Source organism: Haliaeetus leucocephalus, unplaced genomic scaffold, assembly GCF_000737465.1.
Source record: "Haliaeetus leucocephalus isolate CR32 unplaced genomic scaffold, Haliaeetus_leucocephalus-4.0 Scaffold284, whole genome shotgun sequence".
NCBI lineage: Eukaryota > Metazoa > Chordata > Aves > Accipitriformes > Accipitridae > Haliaeetus > Haliaeetus leucocephalus.
The window spans coordinates 9,574,658-9,598,700 of record NW_010972720.1 but is presented as its reverse complement, the minus strand read 5'-3'; the positions used below and the strand labels follow the sequence as shown (position 1 = coordinate 9,598,700).

Here is a 24,043-nt window from a genome sequence, read left to right as displayed (position 1 = left end):
CGGCAGAAGTTTGGGACTGGGTAAGAGGACCAGAAGTCTGCCCAGCAGAAGTTGCTCTGAATCAGGTTTGTAATGAAGTTTACTGCTGAAAGAGGCAACCCGAAAGCAGCGTAGCTTATTTTAGGAAACTTTGCCTTTAACATATGTGCTTTTTGAGTAGCAAGAGCTGTGGTATGTGGTATTACATTTAGTTTATATTACAGCATTATTGTGTCTCTGACAAAGTGCAAATTACAGTGTTAATATATAGAAGATGCAATTTATGTTTTCCTTCCCAGACTGCTGGAAGGTGTTTCAGCTTTTGGATGATAAAGCTTTCCTTTTCTGTTTTATACATATTAGACTTCTGTTACAGGTGCTGCTTTCCAATTTTAGGGCTTTAAGTATTATTTAAGTACACTACTTAAAATATTATGAGGCATTAGGAGTTTTGTGAAAGTCTTGGGCACAACATCAACTTTTAGGACACTTGCAGTAAAATCATGTATTGTCTGTGCATGTGTGTACACACAGGAAAATCATAGACTATACCTCATTTTGCTTCATCTCTGAATTCTTTTACTTTCATATATTATTGCACTAGATCTAATCAATGCAATACTGCAATTTTGAATAAGGTTAAATGTACTTAAGAGCAAACAGAAATTTTCTCATAAATTCTACAGATGGAAAATATAAAATATAAACTTTTACAGTTTTTTTCAGGAAAATGAGGCTGAAGGAAGACTCTAAATTAATCTGTATCTAATCATTATATTTTTATATTTTCCCCTTTTCAATATGTTACAGACTTATTGGAGTATTTTCTCCATAATTGGTATGCTGTTTAAAATGTTAAACTACCACACCTAAAATTTGTAGTATATTACAGTACATAATATTAGACGAACAAAATAGTTTATAAGTAAAATATCTTTAAGTTACTTTTGCTTCAGGAATCTTTAAACATACATCTCAATAACAGTATTAAAACTTTCAGAGGTTTTATATTGCATTATAACAGTTGCTTTCCATATGAGATTTATATCTTTTGTATTAGAGCTTTTAACAGAAAATTTTGTAGGAAAAGCTGAATGGCAACTGCAGTAAAACTTTGGGTTTTCCCACCTGTAGGCTGAGTTTGATGTGTACTAAGTTATTACACGTAATTAAATTAAAATGTTATTTTAATGAAACAGTGTGGCAATACATGATATAAGTTACTTCTTTGCTCCAATACCCACCTATTGTTTGTGTTTTGTTTTGGGGTAGGAGGTTGTTAGATCATTTTTACATGGAAAATACTTTGCAAAAATGGTAGATTTTACATGACTGTGAAGCAGTCAAAGCAATTTTAAAGATGAATACAAACTTTGCAGATGGAGACTTTGTCCCTTGCATTGTGTTTGTAGTTACAAGTTTTTTGACACCAAACTTTTCCTGCTAGAAGAGGGCTAATAATGGACAACCATTAAATGTTGCTGATATCTATCTGAATGGAAATGCTGGTATGAATGATAAAGCTGAACTCATCATTCAGATGTGTGGTGGTCAAGCAGTAAATTGTCCAGTTTACAACTGGCCAGGAAAGACTGAAATTAAGAAGGGTCTATCAGCAGCTACTGTAGAGAAAAAAGCCCCAAGACAATAAAGAACAAAAGGGATTGGGGAAATACCTGTGCTTATTCAAGTACTCTGACAAATACCATGACTGCCCATTAGACAGTCATGGAAGCTTTTGGGGTTTTTCCCCCCCTATGTTAGATAGATCTCTCCAATTCCTTTCCTGTCTAAATTAAGTCCTCCTGTCCTGCCTGTCTCTTTGTTGCATGCAGTTGGAAGGGGTAAAACTGTGGATGACATTGCGATTCTTTCTAGGAATGTGTTCAAGGAAGGAGGAGGCTTGAATATGGGCTGAACATTGGTCCTCAAGTCTAAGGCAGTTGAACTGGGGCCTCCGTTTTTCGGAGGACTGTTGGAGGCATATTGCGTGTTATAGAGTAATCTGTAGCTAAAGAAAAACTTAGTCCAAAAGTGACTTCAGAAGTGCAGTGACCCAGGGCATGCAGAGCCAGAGAGCTGCCACCTCAGTTGTACACAGCCAAAGGAACATGCCAAGGTCAGTGACAAATGGACTTCATGGGTGTTTGCTTGTGACAAATGTCTCTCTAAAGTAGACTTCACTGAAGTGGAGCCTAGAACAGGTTTGAAAGCATGGCAGAAGCAACAGGTTGGGTGTGCTCCTCACCTTCATTAGAAATAACTGCACACTGTTAGTGAGTGCAAGGGCATTTTCCTTTTTGGTTTCTTATCACTAATTCCCTATGCTTAAACTCTGTATAAGCTCAGGATTCAATCTTTACTCTGCTTAAACTGCATGAACAACTCAGCCCACCCTGACGGATTGCACTTTCAGGCTACATGCCTAATGCTGCTGTTCAAAGGCAGGCAGGTATGCAAGTCTGCTCTAAGAAACATAGAAGAGGTGCCTCAGAGATGCCTCAGAAGCACTGTGAGCTTTGTCAGCAGCAGAGCATTAGGAGAGCTCACTTGCTTCTTGATTGCTTACCCAATATATTACCCCAAATCCCATTTCCCAAGCTGTCACGTGTGCCTCCCCAGGAAGGCTCAGAGAAGAGCCAGCGCTCATCAGCTGTGCAGGACCTTCAGCAGGGGCCCGGGCCAGTGCTGATGGAACTCATGGCAGCAGAGGTGAAGAGGAAGCAGAGGCCACAACCGTCTGCTGGGGTGAGGCAGGCTTAGACTGCAGCGGGGAAAGAAGGAAGTAAAAAGGAGCAATTAGGAAAATACTGAGACCTGCTGGTCAAAAAGTAGGGGAGAGCATTTTTTCCCGTGTTCACTTACCCTGCTTCATGTTCCTCTCTGTCCCAAAGCTCAACAGAAAAGGAAACCCTGAGGTTTGCCCAATCATGCCGGTGCAGGAATAAGACCCTTTTAAAGTCTGTGGTTGCAGTCGGTGTAAGCTTATCTAGGACAATGCTGCCACCAAAAGGCACACCCAGCTGTTACCTTCTTTGTTTCTTTAGGTTAGTTTTTGAGTGTGAGACGTGCTCAGCCACAGTGTTAGGATAAACCATGCTTGTGAGTCAGCACACATCAGCACTGAGTCAGAGCCCAGGTTGTTCTCTTGCAGTGGGTCTGTGTTGAAGGATCTGTCTTACAAGGGACACCTCAGAAAAAGGTTACACTTGTCAGTGATTTCTGAAGACACTTTGCCACCACTTACCTATGTCATTTGGTCCTGTGTGGAGGCCAAATACCCTCACAAGCTCATCAGTTCTTCCTGCTGCACCTTCCTACCAAGCATGAAGTGATCAGTACCGGAGTCTTGGGATGGCTTGGCCAAATCTGAAAGGGAGCCATGTCTGAGGTACAACGCTGCACTTGGTACACAGCAACAGAAGTTGTGAAGCAGTGTTCAGACATTATTATACATATCTGCATAGTAAGTATAGGAAACTAGTATAGTAAGTACAGTAAGATGTTCTGGATTGCAGTGCTCGTCGTAAAAGGATGTGTGTTCAAGTCCATGTTAGGATGGGTATACCTAAAAAGACACATTTCTCATGCGTATGAGATTATTTTTTTTTTTCTCTACAGACACAAAGTTTGTATCTTGAAGTTGGTTTTGGTTGTGCTCCAGTTTTTAAAGGCTAAAGAAAGGGTGAGTTTGAGTCAGAACTGGTGTTTCATCTTACTGGCTTGTGGCTAGCAAGAACCAGCCTCCTGTCCTCTCCACAAGAATCAGAAAAAGCAGAAGCAGAAAAAAACCTCCTATTTTGTCACAAGGATTCCTTCTTAGCAAAGAAAACCATAGTATCACCCAGCTGGCCACTGCAATAGATGGCTTTACAACCTTCAGGACTTCTTGTCCCAAATTGCAAAGAGCAGAGCAATCTGAGATGCCCTTTGAATAACAAAAGTCTTGGAAACTTTTTAGTGTTCTGAGAACAATGTCTGCCAGAGTATTTTCCCTGTTAATGAAATACCAAATGAACTGTCATTTGGCGGATGGGGGAAATAATTCCTTAAAATAATGCCACATTTCTGCAACAGTGGAATTGCTAAGGTGAAGGGCATGAAGTCACAAGAGCATTGCTGCCATGGGCTACAGCCTAAAGAGGATATTAATATCACATCCTAAGTGATTGCTGTAGCTTTGGAAAAAGACATAGTGGCCTTGGGAATACTTGTCAATACCACCCAGGATAGACAAACCTGGCTTTGGAGGAGTGGAGTGCCTCAGGCCCGAAGAAAGGCTGCTTTTACTGAAGAGTTCAGGAGCTACAGCAGGGGATTTTGCCTGAACAGTTCAATGTTGATTCCCCTTGGAAGAGCTTATGGATCTCTTCTGTCTGCTGACGTGCACATCATTGTAGTTCTGAAGCTGATGTGTGAAATCTCCTCAGTGGATGAAATCTACATACCGTGGGCAGATACTTGTCTCTGGGAGTCTGCCGGGCTGAAAGGACTGCCTAATTGCAGCAGAGCTTTGGAAACTTGCCTGTCTTGCCTCCTTCCACTGTCCTGGGGCAGCTATCACCTTTCTAATGGGCATTAAGCATCACTGCCGAGAGCTGTTCAATTTCATTCACTATCCTTTATCAAATTCCCTTTCCTTGAAAGGGAGTGGAGAGCTTTTTTTTTTTTTTTTTTAAATGCTCTTTGAATACAGAAATGGCATGTCTGAGTGTACTTGGGGAGCTATTACAGGAATAGGGAGAAAATGTTTCTGCACAGAGATATCTTTTTCATACCTAAGGGGATTTTTTTTTCAAGCAGTCTCATATCAGGATGGCAGTTTTCTTGCTTCTGACTCTGTTCTAGGATCAAACACTGTTGAGTGAGCTATCCATCTTGATGCAAAGTCATTGCTGTTAGAGGATTGAACTCTTGTGAGTAGAAATGCCCTTTACTGGTTGAGGAAACTGATAGAGACTGGAGAGGAATCTACCAGCAAAATATCTTGTCTAAATGAAAAAAGATTCTCAGTTCCCAGGAGGGTTCCACTTAACAAATCATGAGCAGAGAATAGACATTTTTGGTATGAGCTGCAAAGACGAACATCAGTTTGGGGAGATGGCAGATGGTATCGCTTAATTCTTACCAAACTCTCAGTCATCAACAATACAATTCAAACAAATAGGTAAAGAAAGGCAGAGCTTGCACATTAATGCTGCCTCTTTGAGATATTATTTAAAAGCACATGCCAGCTAATTTAATGTCACAGAAGAGTGTAAATATATTAATTAGTAGGTGTGATTAAAGTTCTTTATGCAAATATGGTTTTTCATTGTTTTTCACCAGTGTCTATGCTACCTTTTACGTACCTTAATTATTTCTTTTATTTCAGAGCTCTACATCCACCATGTTGCCCTGTGGACCAGCTTTGTCCTTTGTTCGGTGTCTGGTGCGGAAGAAGAATGTCAATGGTGAAAGTCTTGAGGACTCCAAGTTGTGCCGATGCTTATCAACGGTGGACCTTATAGCCCTGGGAGTAGGAAGTACCCTTGGTGCTGGCGTTTATGTCCTTGCTGGAGAAGTAGCCAAATCGGATTCTGGACCTAGCATCGTTGTTTCTTTCCTCATTGCTGCGCTGGCATCTGTGATGGCAGGTCTCTGCTACGCTGAGTTTGGTGCTCGTGTTCCCAAGACTGGTTCTGCATATTTGTATACTTACGTAACTGTTGGTGAACTGTGGGCTTTTATCACTGGTTGGAACCTCATTTTATCCTATGTTATAGGTAAGCTTAAGAACAAACACAGGTCTCAAGGGTTTCTGCGACAGCAGATATAAGATACAGATTTGAGTCTGTCTTTCTTTTCTGTCTCTATACTTAGCTACTACTGCTTTTTACTTCTGCTGAGATGAAATAACCAAAGTAATTTGATTAGGTTATTTCCTCCTGTGCATCACCATTGGAAACAGGTTTTTTTGCAAGATGCTTTTGTAAACAGCGTGTCTTCAGCAGCAAGAACTGCATACCTTGTATGAAAATTGTGTCAGACAATTCAGTGATGATGCATAAGAATAAATTTCTTTTGCTGGTTTTGGCCAGCAAGAATAATTTCAGTAAAAGCAATAAACATTTTTTTTTCTGTATATACACAGCAAGGACATTTACAGGGACCCCATCACTATAGTATCTTGCTTCAAGAAAATCATGGTGTTTAAGTACTAACTTGTTCCTATAGCCTCATGCTAATTAAATAGTGTCCTATCTCGTAATCCCATAAAATACAAAGTTGACCAGGTCTGAATAAAATCAATGCTTATGTGGCAGATATTCAAATAACTATTTCAGTGCTTTAGCAGAGATGACATTTTTTGATTCAAAAACGTTTTCTCCAAGAGGTATGTGTTCCAAGTGCCCATTATATTGTGTATAAGCATGCCTAACTGTATATGTATACCTAACTACAGGACTGTTGACAAAATCACTACAAAATCAATATGCCCAAGCATTGTATTGAAGTGTATTTCATGATAGGAGAGTTGTAAAAGTAAGGTTGCATTTAGCTGTGGCCACGTGCATTCTTTACCAGAGGAAAGTATTAATCTTAAATACTAACACTAGCAACATAAATCTTGAGAGTGTTTTTTTTGCTTTACTTCCAGGTGGACAAACTTTCCTTCATGTTCTTTTTTAAACTGCTTTCTTACATTGCTTTATATTGTTTAACATATACCATATTGTAACTTTAGAAATAAGTGTCTTCCAGAATGACATCAGGTATAAATGATACAGAAATAATTTCTGCAATATTTTGGGAATAAATAAAGTACAACTTTGTATATTTTAGTTGTAGAATAATATGTTACCATTTAACTATGTAGAAAAACTCTAAAATGTTAAAATTCCTCAGCAAAACAAAATCACTGTTTTAACACAAGCTCTGCTTCTTTAAATGCAAGTAGCAACATGGTTAGTTTTATTTCTTTTTCAGTAGAAGTAACTGTATCCCATTGTACATCCTAAACATGCATGTATTTTATGAAGGTACATCAAGTGTAGCAAGAGCCTGGAGTGGTACCTTTGATGAACTTCTTGGAAAACAGATTGGTCATTTCTTCAGAACCTACTTCAAAATGAATTACTCTGGGCTAGCAGAGTATCCTGACTTCTTTGCTGTATTCCTTATATTACTTTTATCAGGTAAGACAATATATGGCTTCATTTATGCTGGTTGTGATGTCAGAGTGTTTCTTACAGACAAAAATGCTAAAGTGTAGTTTGTGTTTTACCAGAAATACCTTAATAATGTTTAAGAAGTCCAGATGCGCATTTGTGTATTGACACAATGACTCTGGGAATTAAATGTATATAATGAAATTTTCATGTGTACCCTCTACTTTTGTTGAAGCTGAGACATGAAATAATCACTTGTCAGTACTTTTTTATAAAACCCATAATACAGATCGGTGATAATAGGAAAATTATACAGTTCTGTGTGGTTTTTATGGTTTTATCACTGGTAAATGCTTTCAGAGGGACACTGAAACTCTGTAGTTTGGTGATGTGACTTGTCTCCTTAAATCACACACTGTGCATATAGTGGGTATTTGTAAGGTTTTTTTTTCCCTCTAAATTGTTAACTTATTTGGTATAAAATAACTTTCCCCTTTTTAAGTCTTCAAAAGAGTTGTTTAGCCTAGAACTTGTTTGAGCTAAAGGGCACTCCAAGGTACTGGCATGGCCCAGCAGACCAATTTGAAACCTGAGTAAACCTTTCATGTCTGCTCCACTCCGTTCTGTTTCTTTTTCATCATTCCTCATGTATCATGTTTTTAAATCACAAAAATTGACACCAACTGTCTGCTTTTTGAGGAATCAGAAAGCTCAGAAATACTGCAACTTATTTGCATGTTCGCATTTAACAATTGCTCTCTACAAGGAAATGTTCTTACTGCCACCAGGCATGAAGGAAGCAGTGTTTTCTAAAGTGTGTAGTTTGTTTTCAGCCAATACGTTTCAGTATTCAGTAGAGGTCTTACCCATATCTCAAATATTTGTCATGTTCAGTCTGTCTTTAGATCAAACAAAAGCAGGAGCTTTTATTCTCTGAAAGTGAAACTAAGTTATATGGGTATAACCTCCTCTTCTGTTATTCTGTTATGAGTGGCTTTTTTGGACTCGGTACCTAGGAAAATGTTTCTGTTCAACTCCTAATGCTAGAATGAGTGACCAGTGCATCTGAAGCTTTTGTTAGGCCTCTGGACATAGCAAGATGAGTTCCCACACTTAGGAAGATCAGGGAGTTTGCTAGACAAGGTTTAGTCCAGCATCCTGCCATGTTTGTGGCTCAGAGTTGCTTATAGGACCAACTCAGACCCTTATGTCTTCAGGAGGGATGGGAATGAATTTGGTATGTAGCTGGAACAGACCTTTCAGTTTCACCTCTTCCGAAGGAAGGAGGAAAAAAATAACATTTTGAAAAGCAGAACACTGAAACTCACAAACCGAACTATAAAATGCTAGTATAGATGCTGCCACCTTTTTTGTTTTGTCCTCTGCCACTGCTGCTTCCTAACATAAGAAGTAGAGATTCTTGATAGAAGAGGACATGTTTCTCCTGTGGTTCACCTCTGCTCCTGAGTTTTCATTTATATCCTGTCTTTTCACCCCCACCATCATTCCTTCTTCACTTCTCTTCTGCTTGTGCTGCAAATTATCCCTCCAGGTCTCTGTAGTAAGCAGCCAAACCACCAGTAAATGAACTGGGTGGAATTCACCGCTGCTGAGAGGAGGGGCAGTGGGGATGGCTCAGGACTGTGTAGGCTGAGCATGATACAGTAATTGGATTCTGAGCTGCGCAAAGCTGAATCATAGGAGTAGCAGATGATGTTTTACAGAAAATGTTATGTGCTAAGCACAAGGGAAAGCACACAGAAATCTGGTTTGGGGATTTTTTTTTTCTTACAGAAAGGACTTTAAAAAAATGTATACGCTCTGTTTCATACTGTATTAGACTGATTGAGACACTACCTTCTTGGGAAAAATTGAGCTAAAGAAAGCATACACCTATTTCCAATAAAAATGCCATTGGTGAAGAAAACTCGAGCTGCTCATATGATAAATTCTGTGTTGTGATAAGAGAGCAAATGTCTCATTAACAGAGTCAGAAATCTTTTAGACATTATCTTGAGAGGCTTAAAATTTTCAGACTTAATCTCTAAATAATGAGGGAAAGCATGTATGTGATATTAGTGGAAATGCTTAGAGTGCAAAGAACCTGTGGAGGCTTTCCCATTGTATTTAATTTTTCCTGATCTGCTCACTGCCTGCTCTTCCATTAAACTGTTAGTACACTTACAGTTGTTACAAATCTACTGACACAGTAGGATCCTGATGGAATAACTTTCAGATTGTTTAAATGTACTACTCTGCAACCTCAGGCGTGCATATTTTGTATCAGACTGTTCTCTAGAATCTCTATGAATCAGTGTTTATGAACAGGAGGCATGCATTTCTTTTAAAGGTTTTATTAATGAGCTAGGAAATGGGACTTTTACTCTGTGATGGATATGTCCTGAAAAACTTAGAGTGAACAGATTACATTATTATCTAATAATTTTGCTTATTTTATTAATCTAATGAGTAATTGTCCTATAAGGAATAGATTCTACCAATCTGTTTTTACTAGGCATAGAATTCTTGTACCTATTTTTGCTCCATCGCATAAAATAGAGATATGAATTGGAATCTTAGAAAAGCAGTAAGTAACAATTGCTCAAAATACTTTTAAATACTCAAAGAATACAATTAAAGAAGCTTTCTGGTTTGTGGTTTCCAATACATTTGCCTACTGCCATGCTGTCAAAGAGTCTAGGAAATTTGTGATACTGCTTTTTAGAAGTATAAAATATAGTACTGTTTTTTTAGTATTATTCATAGTACTTGCATGTATATCTTCTATAAAATGTAATTTTATTAATTTAAGGGATCATTCACATCTATAAAATATTTTTCTTTTATAGGTCTTTTATCTTTTGGAGTAAAAGAATCTGCATGGGTGAACAAAATTTTCACTGCTATTAACATCTTGGTCCTGCTCTTCGTTATGATTTCTGGTTTTGTGAAAGGAGATGCTGGCAACTGGAAAATAAGTGAAGAGTATCTCATAAACCTTACTGCAGAAACAGAGTAATTTTTATTTTTTTTAAATCAATTTCCTTGCTCATATTCCAAACAATTTTCTGTTATACTTGCTTTAGTGGTATTGCAGGTAATATCTCAACTAATAGCTCTGTTGCTGGGAATGATAAACTTTTTATTCCCTTAAAAATATATTTTATTTTCTTGTTTGTAGTTTCCTTTAAAAAATCATCTTATTTCAATACTGTTGTCTGTAGCCATTTCAGAGGTTACTGGCTTCTCGTCCTTAAGCCATGTATTAACTGCAGTATGTGAGTATGACTGCAAGAGTTGCCTACACCATTAGTGTTTTAATGTGTTTTGCCATAAACTGCAAAGTGAGTAAGATGATAGTTACTCGATTCTGGTATTCTTCCATTTACTGTAATTTTTGTCTTTCTTAGGAGCTTTGACATAAAAATGTCTTCTCATGCAGTTTTGTAAAGCAGAACTCTGTCTTGACAAGAGCATTTTAACATGTTTTTCCAGAGTGGTAGGGGAGGAAGATGCATGTGTTTGTTCTACCAATAATAAATAAGTTTTTTTTCTGCTGTATTTTTGTTCTTTATAGGAATTGCTCATCCTGTGAGAATGTGACAAGTATATACGGGAGTGGTGGCTTTATGCCATATGGTTTCACAGGAACATTGGCTGGTGCTGCAACCTGTTTTTATGCTTTTGTAGGATTTGACTGCATTGCAACAACTGGTATAGTACCTATATGTGTGTGTATATACATATAAGTATATATGTATAACATGGGGTTTTTGTAAAAAGAAACCAAACCCACAAACGTAACAATCTGTCTACTGTTGTTCTTCCTTTGCTTTCTCCTAAACTTCCTTCAGTCCATGTAGAATGAGCCTGAGTTCATTCCTGAATGTGGCTATCGTTCTGGGAGGGAGGAGGAGTTTTTACTTATTTTATTCCTGTTCTAAAGAAATTAATTGTTGCTTTCTAAGTCTGGGAAGTGCTTACTATACAATTTTTTTCTGCCCAAATCATATTAATCACCTGCTCACTTTTAGAGTTTTCTGAGATGAGGTATCTCTCCTAAAGGCTGGCTTGTATATGGCTGATAGGAAATGAGTACATTGAACTTATAAACTGTAGGTAAATAATTAGAAATTATGGGCTTTGAGTACTCTAAATACAGAATGTATTTTATGTTCTGTAGTTTACCTCTATTTTTTTTAGTGCTATTTCTGGCAACAAAATACTGAGTTTTGTTCTGTGTCACTGTGCTTATTTTATACAGATTTTTAAAACTTTTATTACAAATATGATTCCCATAGCTTAGATTAATAAATGATTTGTATTTGATGTTATCTTTTAAAGCTGAAGGTAGAAATGAGTAAGAATTTTTGGTGGGTTATTTTTTTTTCCTTTTTTCAGGAGAAGAGGTCAAGAATCCTCAGAAAGCCATACCCATAGGAATTGTGGTGTCCCTGCTTGTCTGTTTCATGGCCTATTTTGGGGTTTCAGCTGCACTGACACTTATGATGCCATACTATCTACTAGATGAGAAAAGTCCTCTGCCAGTAGCATTCGAATATGTTGGATGGGGTCCTGCGAAATATGTTGTAGCAGTAGGATCCCTCTGTGCTTTGTCTACAAGGTAAAGACATTGAAAAACTAATTTTATTGGGAAAAGCTGATGGATAATATATGACATTTAAATATATGTTCATGCATTCATTTTGAAGGCTCAGTTCATGCAAAGGATTAGCAATAAGCATTATAAGCATGTTTTAGACTTAAGCAGGTCTTGATCACAGTAGGTGCATTAATTTAAGTTCCTTTTTTAAACTATACTGTTATTGAAGTCTACCTCTTCGGTTTACTACCCAAAAGTTTTTTTTTATTAAAATAAGCATTTTCAGACATACAACCTCAAAGTTGTCTTTATTAACTGATAAAATAAACCTTACCCATTTTGTCCTTTCTTGCTGTCCACTCCCAATGACTCAGCAGCTTTATGGGCTCTGTGTATTTGCAGGCAAAATTGAAGAGATGATTAACTAGCTCCACTCCTCATCTTCGTTGCCTGTCTCTGTTTTCCTCCAGTAGCCAGTCTGTCTTCTGACATCATCCTGTGGTTTCTGTGTGGGTATTGAGCTATAGATTATAGCTGTGAAAATATTATAATTTATTCCCCTTTGTGAAACTGTGGATGTAACCTCAATGTGTTATTTTGATTAAAAAGATATGGGAGGTCATGAGATATATTAATATGTTATCATACGTACTACACCCCTGTTGTAATGTGGTATAAATACTTTCATAGAACTGAAAATTGCTTGATACTTGAATTTAGGGATAGAAAAATGCTGATGCCAATCTTCTACCTGAAGTCATTTACATGAGCTTCAGTGGTAAGAATGCTGGCTGCCTTTCCACAAAGGAAAATGACATGTCTGTTGAAGCACTAATGCTGACAGCACTCTGAGATAACCCTGTAAGCATTAGCCTGAAGATGAGCACGCTGATTGTGGACAGTGGTTTAAAGGAAAGGAATACTTTGTTGTAGGAGGGGATGGAAAAAGGAATGACATTAAAAGAATTGTTGGGCTGACTGAATAATGTCATAGTTACACAGTTCATTCTGGGATTATAGTTATTTTCTATCTAGTTGTCATGGTCCCCTCAGTTTGGAGGGTTTTACTGAATTTTTCCTCTATATTGATAAATAGTAAAAGTGATCTATAAGCAGAAACTAGATTAAATACATTAATACTGGAAAACAAAATTAACTGAGATGGTAAAACGCTTTTGCAGAAATTTGAACTGCTGGTCTTTTTTTCCAGTGTGTTCTGAAGAATTGTATTTACTTATACAGAGAGGTTAATCTTTCAGTGTATTGACTGATGTCAGTTTAGAACAAAACAAAGGAAATTATATTTCATATTCCTCAGTTTAGAGGTATAATTAAGAAAAGAAGTTGGGATCATTGCTTTTGGTCCATATAGTTACCTCTTATTATGTTATGTCATGAATTGTTTCCTCAGGGTAAAGATGCTTGTTAATATTTCTGTTATTTGTGAATGTACTTAAAGAGGGGTAGGACAAATAAATTTTACAAAGCCACAACAGCAAAAAATTTGGCAGTGGATTTTAACAGTACCCTTATTTGAAAAATCAATTGTCACCCTTATTCAGGAAACATTCTTTTTTGGAAGGGACATTCATATATCAAAATCAGTTCATGCGCAATGAAACTTCTCATGTGTGTTTAACCTTAACACTTGTGTCTCACGAGCATTACTGGAGGTACATAGCATCTGTGGTATGTAATAGCTGTGCCTTCTGTAAGTGACACAGTCGATTCCCTAAAGTAAGAAAGGCAACCATTCACCTGGTTAAAAACTAGTGTGCTTGCTGCAGAGGTTATACTGGCTATGATTTTGCCTTTTGTCTTTTCAATGTTTTTGGTTGTCTTAATTACAATTATTTCGCTTTGAGGGAAAGAAACCACCTAATTAAAGAAGTATGTTTCAAAAGAGCTTCGAGTTATCAAGAGTTTAAAAGCTTTCTGTGTTCTGCTAATAACAAATCTAAATTAATTAGCTTTGCTTCTTCCAAAAAAAGAAAGGATCTTAATGAAGCTTGGCTAGAGGTGCTTTAATTGAAAGAAATAATGTGCCCAAGTATAACTATATGGTGCTTACTTTGAATTACTGTTAATCAGCAGCCTCACATGGAAAAGTAGAGTGTAAGAGATGCTGCTAATGCTTATTGATTTGCTGCTGCTGACTGACAGACTTTCTCCAGGAATACTAAAGCTTAATTGCATAGTTAGTGTGACCTGGAACATGTTCCTGGTCCACTAATACCCAAGAACTACAGTGATGGCAAGAGTTACTTTGCTAATCTGAATTGTCTCTGATGAAGCAATTCTATTACCTATGTTAATTAAAAGAAAGAAAAAAGCAATCGACTTTACAGGGAAAAAAAAATTCTCTTTGTGTCTGATCTGTAGTATCTTGGGCTGTGGGGCTTTCTGGTTTTGTCTTACAATCATAAATTTTGTTTCTATACATGCCATTAATTAACATTTTTTTTCTTGTCCATGATACAACTCTGCATGAACTGTGTTTGCCATGTTGCATGTGTTTGCTTTTTACTCAGTCTTCTTGGATCCATTTTCCCAATGCCACGTGTAATCTATGCTATGGCGAAGGATGGGTTGCTTTTCAAATGTCTAGCTCAAATCAGTTCCAAAACGAAGACCCCACTAGTTGCTACTCTATCGTCTGGTGCAGTAGCAGGTGAGACTAAGAGTTGATCCTTGTAAAGAAAAGTGCACTGCTAAGCACATTGCATATATGGAAATAAACCACTGTTGTGCAGCTTTGATTTGCTTTGGACTGAAATGATCAAATCTGATTGTTGCCAGGTAAAGTAGGCTACCAGTAAAACTTTTCTCTACCACAGATTTTGTATGCATTGGTTAATCTCAGGTGCTTTCAAAGCCCAGGTCAAAACAAACAACAACCTAAAACCAAGAACATCAGTCAACCAAACAAAAAACCAAGAGCAGCAACACAGAGCCTAAACCAAAACTATACCTAAACCCATTAACTCTTCCAAGCTTTCTTTTTGTGTAGTTGGGTTTATCAGTAAAGCATTGTGCTTTTAATAACCTGTATTTGAACTATACATTTTTCTGTTCTAGTCTTCTCGGCTCTATGTTCCCTTTGCCCCGAATTCTGTTTGCCATGGCACGCGATGGTTTACTCTTTAGTTTTCTTGCCAAAGTGAGTAAGAGGCAGGCACCAGTTTCTGCCACCTTGACAGCAGGGGTCATCTCTGGTAAGCTCTCAAAGCCCGTGTTACTTAAAACTGAGATTTAAACACTCTATGCACGTGCATGGTACTTTATATTTTTGAAAAGGGCTGCTTGTTAATTTCCCTTGCATGTACAATGGGAATAAAATTACTGAGTAATCAAAGGGTGTAAGAACTCCAGATCATGCCAATCATGGTGGTGGTGATGTCCTTAATGTCACAGAATTAAATTTTTTTTTTTTTAGTTTTTTTTTTTTTAATATTGGCCTCTTGTATGGTGAATAAGCTTGTTATTTAATCTGGGTCCCTTAGGCTGATGCTCTACTTACAAGGTTTCCTTATCTGAAATCTATAAATTTATCACATCTATAAGGGGGGAAAATAATTGTCATGGTTTTTTATTATAAGACATGAGAAAAAAATTGTACATTCGCAGCAGGATCAACTTTTGTGTAAAATACAAAGATTTTAAAATTTTCTTCTAAAGAAAATGATTCTGGTTTTGTATAGGCTTACAAAATTGTGGTAAACTGTTTCACTTTTGTCCATACTTCTCGCAGATGTACATGTACCTATGCCCAAATTTCATTGTCATTTCAGTGGGATGTCTAATTACCCAGGAAAACTGGAAGCTCTAGAAGTATTTAACTCAAAGGCAAATAAATAAACCTTAAAAGTAATTCAAATATGAAATACATGCCTTATAACATTTAGCAACCCGGGCTAAAATTGATATCAAATAAGAGGTTCCAAACTGAGACTAAAATATTATTATTTATAGTCAGGGTCATCCTCAGATGCCACAAGACTGGAACTGCCCACACCGGGTACTTGATAATAATGTGGGAAGGCACAGTCACTGCCTGGATAGTTCCCACATGAAGCATTATCAGTTATTAATCAGTTCCCTTTTCTTTGGACAGAGTACAAATAAATTGCTTAGAATTACTTTTGTTGTTTTGACTTTACATTATTTGAATTTATAACATTCACTTATTCCCCTAAAACAATTTGGAAGTGCAGTTATGTAGGATGAAATGAACATCTTTATCTGAAATCACAGTAATGATGAGGAGAAAGAAAACCATATTACCCAGCTGGTAAACTGACTGATATAGTTATACAGCCCTGATTATAGCTACGCAGCAGCCGTCACTTGGACTGCTTTTAGACAGTTTGGGGAGTTTGGTGTGTCAACAACTTACCTGAAGACAGCTGGTATTTTTAAAAAGATGCATATTTGGTAACTTGTGGTCATGAATAGTTTTGCCAGAATAGTTATGGATGTATGCAACAGCTTATATTATCTGACTTTTCTGTTCATTCATAGCATGGACAGTTTCATAGCTTTAAGAAACGTTAAGGCAATTAGATGTTCTGCCCCTTAATTAAAGTTACCAGGCCAAGACTACAGCTGAGGCAACTGTCGCATGCTATTACTGTGACTTACCTTTTCACAGGTAGTAATCATGATTGCAAAACTGCACATAGCGAAACGTTTTGGTGTCAGTCCAAGGTTTCACCATGAATTATCTAACGTTGTTTCTTGGAGTAGAATGAAGAGACGTGGAAAAGTGATGCTGTGTCTTTTTTTCTTAGTCGGAAACTTACAGGCATTTTTCAGTTCGGGTCTAATGTAAAAGAATATTCTGGGCTACAAAGTAGCCTTTCAAAGCTAGGATTAAAAATTAAATACAGACACTGTACATGAGGTTATAGTAGGTCTGTTCTTCGTCAGCTTTGCTTACCTATGCTCTTTTGAGCGTGCAAAGCAGTGAGGTATTCAGAAATCTACCCCGTAAACGACCTCTTGGATTTTGGAACATCCACCATCATTAAAGAAAACAAGACGGTATTCCTTCCTTCATTGGAAAAGGAGACTCACAGATGAAATAAAACTTCTGCAACACAGCAGTCTTGTTCTCAGCAAATCACATTTTGCTTTTTCCTTCAGGATCAAATACCAGGGAAATGTGTGTTTGTGTGTTTGTGCACTTATACACCTGCCTACAAATATATTAACAAGGACGTAACATAAATATTATATATAAGTATTTCTGAATATAGAACAATTTGTTTGTGCATATACATACAGTTTATAAAGGTTATGTTTAATAGTTTCTTTTGATGTTGGGAATACTGATGATTCAAAACATTAAGTATTTTTAGATTCTTTCTGCATCTCAATAATGTTTTTATTTTAAGAGGTTCTTTGACCACATATATTTCACATCAGTTAGCATTAGCCTTTCATTTAGTGGTGGCTTGTGCTAATTTCTTTATAAACTATGTGCGTCTGTGTGCAAACAGCATAGACAAAAAAAGACATTCCAGAATCTCCGAAAGAATGTGGCATTAGCTTTTATAAACTCAAAGACGGCTATAATTACTCTCAGTATCATGGAATTTTCTGTGTCTGATTTCAGTGATCTTAAGAATATTAATTCTTGTGAGATTTTGATGGCCTCTCCTGAAAGCCACTTAATGTTTTTTTGTAAGATAATAACTTTTAAAAACCCCACAAAACTATTTTATTTGAGACAACTCCTGAAAGTCCTCTTTACATTGAGCTCTTTCTCTGCTCAGCAGAAATTTTACATACCGGTGACCTACTGGGTGTGATAATTTTTCCCCAGTTTTGCAGTGGGATCCATCCTCTCAGCTTTGGTGAGATTCTGTTGAAGGATCTGAACCTTAATCTGTAAAAATGTATTTTTAATGTGGCCCCAATTCAACAAGCTGTGTGTGCAAATACTTATGTCCAAATAAATCCAATACTAATCGCTTGATTATGCAGCATGACTGTATGGCTCATCAGTGCATATCTATATCAATGAGATTCCCAACTGTAGGGAATTAGGTTTGGGAATGTTGATGATGACTTAAAACATGTGTTTTTAAGGATTACCGTGATTTCATTCATATTGCTGTCAGTAGAACAATGTAAAGTTACACTGTGGACAGATTTTAAAATCTTATTTCTTAATATTTTTTAATATTGATCTTAGCACTTACGGTTGGACTCGATGAGCTTAAAGGTCTTTTCCAACCTAAACAATTCTATGATTCTATGTCAGCCTCATACAAATTTTGTGTTTTCTTTTCTTTTTTAGCTATAATGGCATTTCTGTTTGACCTAAAGGCTTTAGTGGACATGATGTCTATAGGTACACTTCTTGCTTATTCACTTGTGGCAACCTGTGTCCTTATTCTTAGGTGAGTCAAAAACATCCTTTGTGTTCTACTGTGGTTTATTGTGTGTTGGTCAGTATATAAACAGAAGTGACATTTACAGGGTATGTTTTTTGCTAGATAGCTAAATTTTTAAAAATTAGCTGTATGCATATAACTGACTACTAAGAAGTGTGACTCATCAAAGAAAAAAATGATATATTGTCATGTCACTATAGCAGTTAGTCAAGTCAAAGCTTCATATGAAATCTAGGCACCTTTTATTTTCCAGATGTATCGGTCCAAGCATTGGTCCCAAAGGTACTAGATGTAAGCTTGTGTACGATGAATCAGTGAATGATATTTTGATATGAATACAATCTGGGCTGTACATCAGGCCTATTACATTGTGGGGGCTATAGGTGAAAGGGGTAGATTAGGTAGTTCACAGGATGAACAAGTTCAGATAGTTTCTTTGTATTACCCTACTCAGAAACATAAAACCAGGCAAGTGTTTCAAGATGTGGCAGCCCTAGAAGAGAGTGCAAATATTACCTCTCAATGAGTGAGATTATAAATACCTGTCAGTAAACTCTGGTATCTGTTCTGTTTGTAAAGCTGTGGAATAATACTGCTATATTGGTAGCTACAGCTCACTTTATTATGTATTGCTCTTTTTAACTTAAAAAGTCCATCTTTACTACTTAAGGCTAAGTAATTAACTTTGAAAAGTGTAACAGCTTAAATTCAGCTCAAATTCATTGTTGCAATAATTTACACTTTAAAAGAGAAGACTATTTTATCCCATAAGACATATTTTAAATAAGTCACTTTTAAAAACCACACTTAAATTCTAACAAAGCAGATGTAAAATTTGAGTTTATGCCAGTTAGTAGGCCTCTTACAGTATGGGAAGCAAGTCAGAAAGAAGGTCCCCTATCCTTTCCCTGCCATTGACCACCAGACCCTGTTCCCTCTTTTTGTATGAGACTGCTCATTTATCTGACTCATTGGTGCATTCACGTAGCTTAAAAAACTGCCCCAAAAAATCCCCAAACAAACCCAGAAAAAAGATGAGTTGCCGTAGGTTTTTTTATGTATGATACTGACTAATAATACATGCTGTTGCAGTGCAGTTATAAATTGGGAAATTCTAAATCTCTACTGCAAAGAATTTAGTATTTGAATACATTCCTAGAGTCGTATTGCTTCACTTAATTTTTTTTATTATCCTGTTTGTTTTATGCATAGGTACCAACCCAGTTTAACCTATGAGCAACCAAAATATTCTCCAGAAAAAGCAGCTTTGGCTGCATCTGAAAGGGAATCTGCAGTAAGTGAATCACAGATAAATATGATACAAGAGAATCACTTCAGTCTTCAGGCCCTGATTAATCCATCCAGTTTACCTACTGAGCAGACTGCAACTACTGTTAACTTTTTAGTGGGTCTCTTAGGTAAGTATTCAGCTGTCCAAACTCATATAATGCATTAACATAAATAATGTAATTTTATTAAAGACAAAATTAAAAATCCAGTGATAACGTGCCTCCTTTCAGTCATAATTAATGTGTCATTCTGCAGAATGCTTTTATAATTCTTGATGCATCTAATCTGTAGTCTAGTATATTTGCCTTTAATTAAGAAACATTTTCATCATAACTGAAGACCTGCTATCATTCTTCTTAAAAGTCACTTCCTCTTCAATGCAGAAATAAGTGACTTCTTTCCTATTTCCATCATTTTGTTTTTCACACAGCTTGCTTGGTTTGTGGCTTGAGTGTCCTCACTACATACGGGATTAATTTCATTGCTAACTTGGAGCCCTGGAGTATTGGCCTTCTTGCTGTGTTGGTGGCATCCTTCATAGTCACCATTCTCCTCATCCAAAGGCAGCCTCAGAACCAGCAGAAAGTGGCCTTTATGGTGAATAACATATTCTCCATGTTATTCTCTAATGAGAGGTTTGGATGGATTCTAACAAGTGGGAGAGGGGCAGAGAGAGAGAGAGAGATGGTCCTTTTTCAGGCAGTCTTTCTGCACTGCCACTATTGCAGGTTTTCTGGTGAAGGTAAGCACAGCGGATGGTCATGGCTGAATCATCAGCACCTGCAGTCCAGTTCAGATCTTCTCAGGACTAGACAAAGGGTTTTATTGCCCACAGACTGAATGTGTGACACGCATAATAGGAGCGTGGCTGCAGAAAAAGGCTGTACCACTGACGCTGGCGTGAATGGCTGCTAGTACAACTAGTGGATCTGACAGCACTGATCTTCCAGGTATTCCTTTAGGTGCATCCTCAGAGTGCACATTGCTGAGACCCAAGTAATTTTAGACCTCAATTTAAGCACTTAGAAACTGGAAAATGATTCAGAACCTGATTAGTGTACAAATGCTTTGGACCACAATACAATTTGTACCTCCCAGAGTATAATCCTTTCATTTCGAGCTTTCACTTACATTTTAAGATCAGTTATTTAATGGAGTATTTAATGGAAATAATGAAGCATAGTGATGAAGGTCAAGGAATCTGGTGGTGCTGGGGGGGCATTTCAGAAAGAAGGGGTATATATATAAATATGTAGTATTTTTCAGCTGTAGATACAGGAATTCATGAGTATATGTTCAGCACAAACTGGAACAGTTTTTCTACACAGCCTTAGAGAATATGTATTAAACATAATGTATTGTAGAAGTTTAAGATATGTAAAAACTGGTGGTTAAACCCAGTGAAAAAGAAAATTTTACTATATTCCAGTAAATTATTTTTTTCAATTCCTTTTTAGTGATTAGATGTGTCACCTCTAGTTTGTGTTGTATAACTGAAGTGTGACATGCAAGAAACTGTATTAATTACAAATGTATTAAATATTTCCTTTTAGGTTCCACTGTTGCCATTTTTGCCATCATTCAGTATCCTGGTAAATATTTACTTGATGGTACAATTAAGTGGAGACACTTGGATCAGATTTAGCTTCTGGATGGCACTTGGTAGGTACTTCTGTTCATTTCAGTCATTTCTTATGTTAGGATTCATGAATCCCATCTCAGAACATTTGATTCTCTTCCTCTAAATATTTTAAAAAAAGTCTGCATTTTAATAAAAGTCAGCTGATATTTCTGATCAAAACAAGAGCATGCTTCAGAACCAGTATTTATATGCAGTCAAAATTGTAATTACAGTTTTGAGGTAATAGGAAGAATCAAAGTCATAAGACTAATTTCAATCAGCCACAATTTTTTTCCTAATAAATATAGCTAAAATTGTACAGAAACCTGTTTGTAACAGGTTTCTTCCCAGTATATCAGTCATTCTCCTTTAAGATATGGAAAATTTTATTAGTTCCATCTAGACATAAATTAGAGATAGTAGTTTCCATGACCTATTAGAGCATTTAATTATGCAAAAATGATGCACTGGAATTTCCATAGAAACAGGGAAGACCTAAAGCATGAGCTCTGATTAAGATACCTGAAGAAGAGACTTGTTTTGGAAAATATGTTCAGCCAGGAATTAATAACTAACTACTTTTTAAGGCACTGCTTGCCTGAAAACCCTATTAACTTTTTTTTTTTTTTTCCTTTTGGAAGGCTTCCTCATTTACTTTGCTTATGGCATCAGACACAGTCTTGAAGGTCATCGTAGTGATGGGGATGACGATTCTTGTTCAGAAAATAGTGGGTTGCAAGAAAAGAACCCTGTGGAAGAAGTGAATGAACCTGAAAATGCAAATGAAAGTGATCAATTTCTTGCACATGAGAGGACAAGTGAATGTTAATCTATGCAGACATACAAGTCTTTTAAACCTTTAATTGACATTTTACTTGCGGACTGAAATTTCAAAAGCTTTCTGCCGACATTGTGCCTTTTGAAAGTGTTTACTACAAGGCCTGGCTGATATTTTGGACAAGCTGCTAATCCATCTTCACCATTTCAGAACTGACAGCATGGACATTAATATTTAAATTATAAAGCAAACAAGAGAAGTACCCTTTGGCAAGCAAAAATTTGGATGCGTTGTTTGAACTGTCATCCAAATCACTGGCAATCACAAAATACAAAGAATTTTAGAACTGCCTGCAAGAACTTCTGAATATTTGACACTGCATTGTGAACACAAGTGCCTTTCGTACCTTCTCCTTATCTCGTTATGTGTTTTGGTCACAATCTAATAGGTCTCTTCTTTCTACAGAAGTAACTCTCACAGGAGATAAATTGCAGACAGGCCTGAGAAGTATTTGCAGAATGAATGGTAATTGTACAGATCTGATACTTTGCAAAAAGTGGAGGATCATATATTTATGTAAAAAGAAATAATTACTTACCTTTACTAATCAGTAGTCATGGAGATCTCAAGCAGTAAAGATACTTCAAAGACTTCTAGTCCCCCTGAATAGTATTCAAGATTTCTACTTATGTGAATTCCTTTCCTTTCAGAGATGCTGTGTGTATAAAATAATACTCCCAAGGGGAGTTATGTTGTTTTCTGCACAAGCATCTGGGAAATAACCTGTATTGACAGTGACATTTGCATGTGATTTAGCAAGTATTGTGCTTTTGATTTCAGAAGGGCCAGGATTTTATCCCTGACTACATAATTTGGTACTTACATACAGCAGTCATCAAATTTTCCTCCTTAATACTCACTTATTCCCCCTATACTTTCTTCTCCTTTATCATGTGCCAGAGCTGTTACTTCTGATATTAGTTGTTACACATTGCTTCTCCTCAGGCACAAAATCCCAGGCTTCTTTTCAGATGGAAGGGGAAGTTAAAAAAACAGAGGCCCAGGCTTTGGAAAAAATCCTCATCAAAACTGTTTCAGTGCTTTGCTAAGCCTGAAACATACGTTAGCACAGCAGTTTTTCGTGAGCCAAGCCTACACCCACAAATCTATTCATGTGGGTAGGATGTCCAAATGCTAATTTATGTTGTTGCAGCAGTGCTGGGTGAACAATTATTTTAAAGCTGTTGAAAATGGAAACTGTTCTTCTTTCAACATAAAAGTCATGTTACCTGTCAAAGGCACCCAGATATTTTAACACTTTCTCTCAGCAAGTAGTAGGCTCAAGTCCCATGCAGGATTCCACAAAATGAAGTTATTTTGCAAGAATGTATTTATAAAAATAACTTCTCTAAAGTAAGAACTGTCTTGGACTTTGTCATGGAGAGTTGCAATCTGTTGCCAGTACTAATCATTAGTATTAATCTCTGTTGTTAGATATAAAAACCTTAGATCCTGTGAGAGCTATGTTGGTTGACAGTGGAAAGCACCTTACTTTTTATAATAGCTGGAATTCTGGAATTTCACCAAAAAAAAAAAAAAAGGAAAAGAAAAGAAAAAGAAACCAGTTAAGCTTCTTTTGTCTCTCTCTTGTTCTTTTTCACAGCAATAGGTTCACGCTTTTCAATCTTAAAACGACTTCTGTTGTTGTATGAGAGTAGTGTGCCTAAACGTTGAAGGGCAGAAGGAGAAGTGCTTCTTGATGGAGAACCCTGCAATGGGCTGGTATCCCACCGTGGAGCAGGTCCGAGGTTTACAGCCTGATGCCTTTCTTCTCAGCTTGAACTGGGAGGAGAGGGTCCTGCAGTGCTGGCAGCAGGGAGCGGATAGATGTGTCCTGTTGCAGCAGTGGCCTCTACTGGCTACTCAGAATTAGGAGTGGCAATCTGAAAATACGAGAGGCATGCAATAGGTTAAACACCCATCTCCTAACTGAGGTTCCAGCATATACATCCTCTAACTGCAACTGCTGTTGTCCCAAGGACTGTTGTTCTAGTGAGTGGTGGTCCTTAAAAATGGATGGGACAGAGAGGATGAGGAGAAACTATAGGGTAGGTGGCAATTGGGTACTGTTTTTTAATATATCCTAATCCATCCAGAACTGATCATAAGTTATAGCCACTTCTTTCCACAATTCGTCATCGTTTTACAAATGCCATTAAA

General features: G+C 37.0%; 1 protein-coding gene across 1 annotated transcript; it reads left to right on the top strand.

The window, feature by feature from the left end:
- On the top strand, positions 1-22,314 carry SLC7A2 (solute carrier family 7 (cationic amino acid transporter, y+ system), member 2). Its single transcript, XM_010570050.1, has 12 exons — positions 1-65; positions 5,354-5,744; positions 7,002-7,157; positions 9,980-10,145; positions 10,708-10,844; positions 11,532-11,754; positions 14,265-14,404; positions 18,038-18,140; positions 19,347-19,552; positions 19,855-20,021; positions 20,978-21,086; positions 21,687-22,314. Exons 2-12 carry the CDS (start codon positions 5,369-5,371, stop codon positions 21,872-21,874), a joined length of 1,971 nt encoding a protein of 656 aa, XP_010568352.1. The 5' UTR covers positions 1-65; positions 5,354-5,368; the 3' UTR covers positions 21,875-22,314.
- Positions 22,315-24,043: the final 1,729 nt, after the last annotated feature.

Bases quoted from the DNA above. Each gene is read 5' to 3' on its own strand.
- SLC7A2 (XM_010570050.1), top strand. From the start codon at position 5,369: ATGTTGCCCTGTGGACCAGCTTTGTCCTTTGTTCGGTGTCTGGTGCGG. The intron at 19,553-19,854 runs GTAAGTATTCAG...TTTTTCACACAG, and splicing joins CTTTTTAGTGGGTCTCTTAG to CTTGCTTGGTTTGTGGCTTG. The intron at 20,022-20,977 runs GTGAATAACATA...ATTTCCTTTTAG, and splicing joins AGCAGAAAGTGGCCTTTATG to GTTCCACTGTTGCCATTTTT.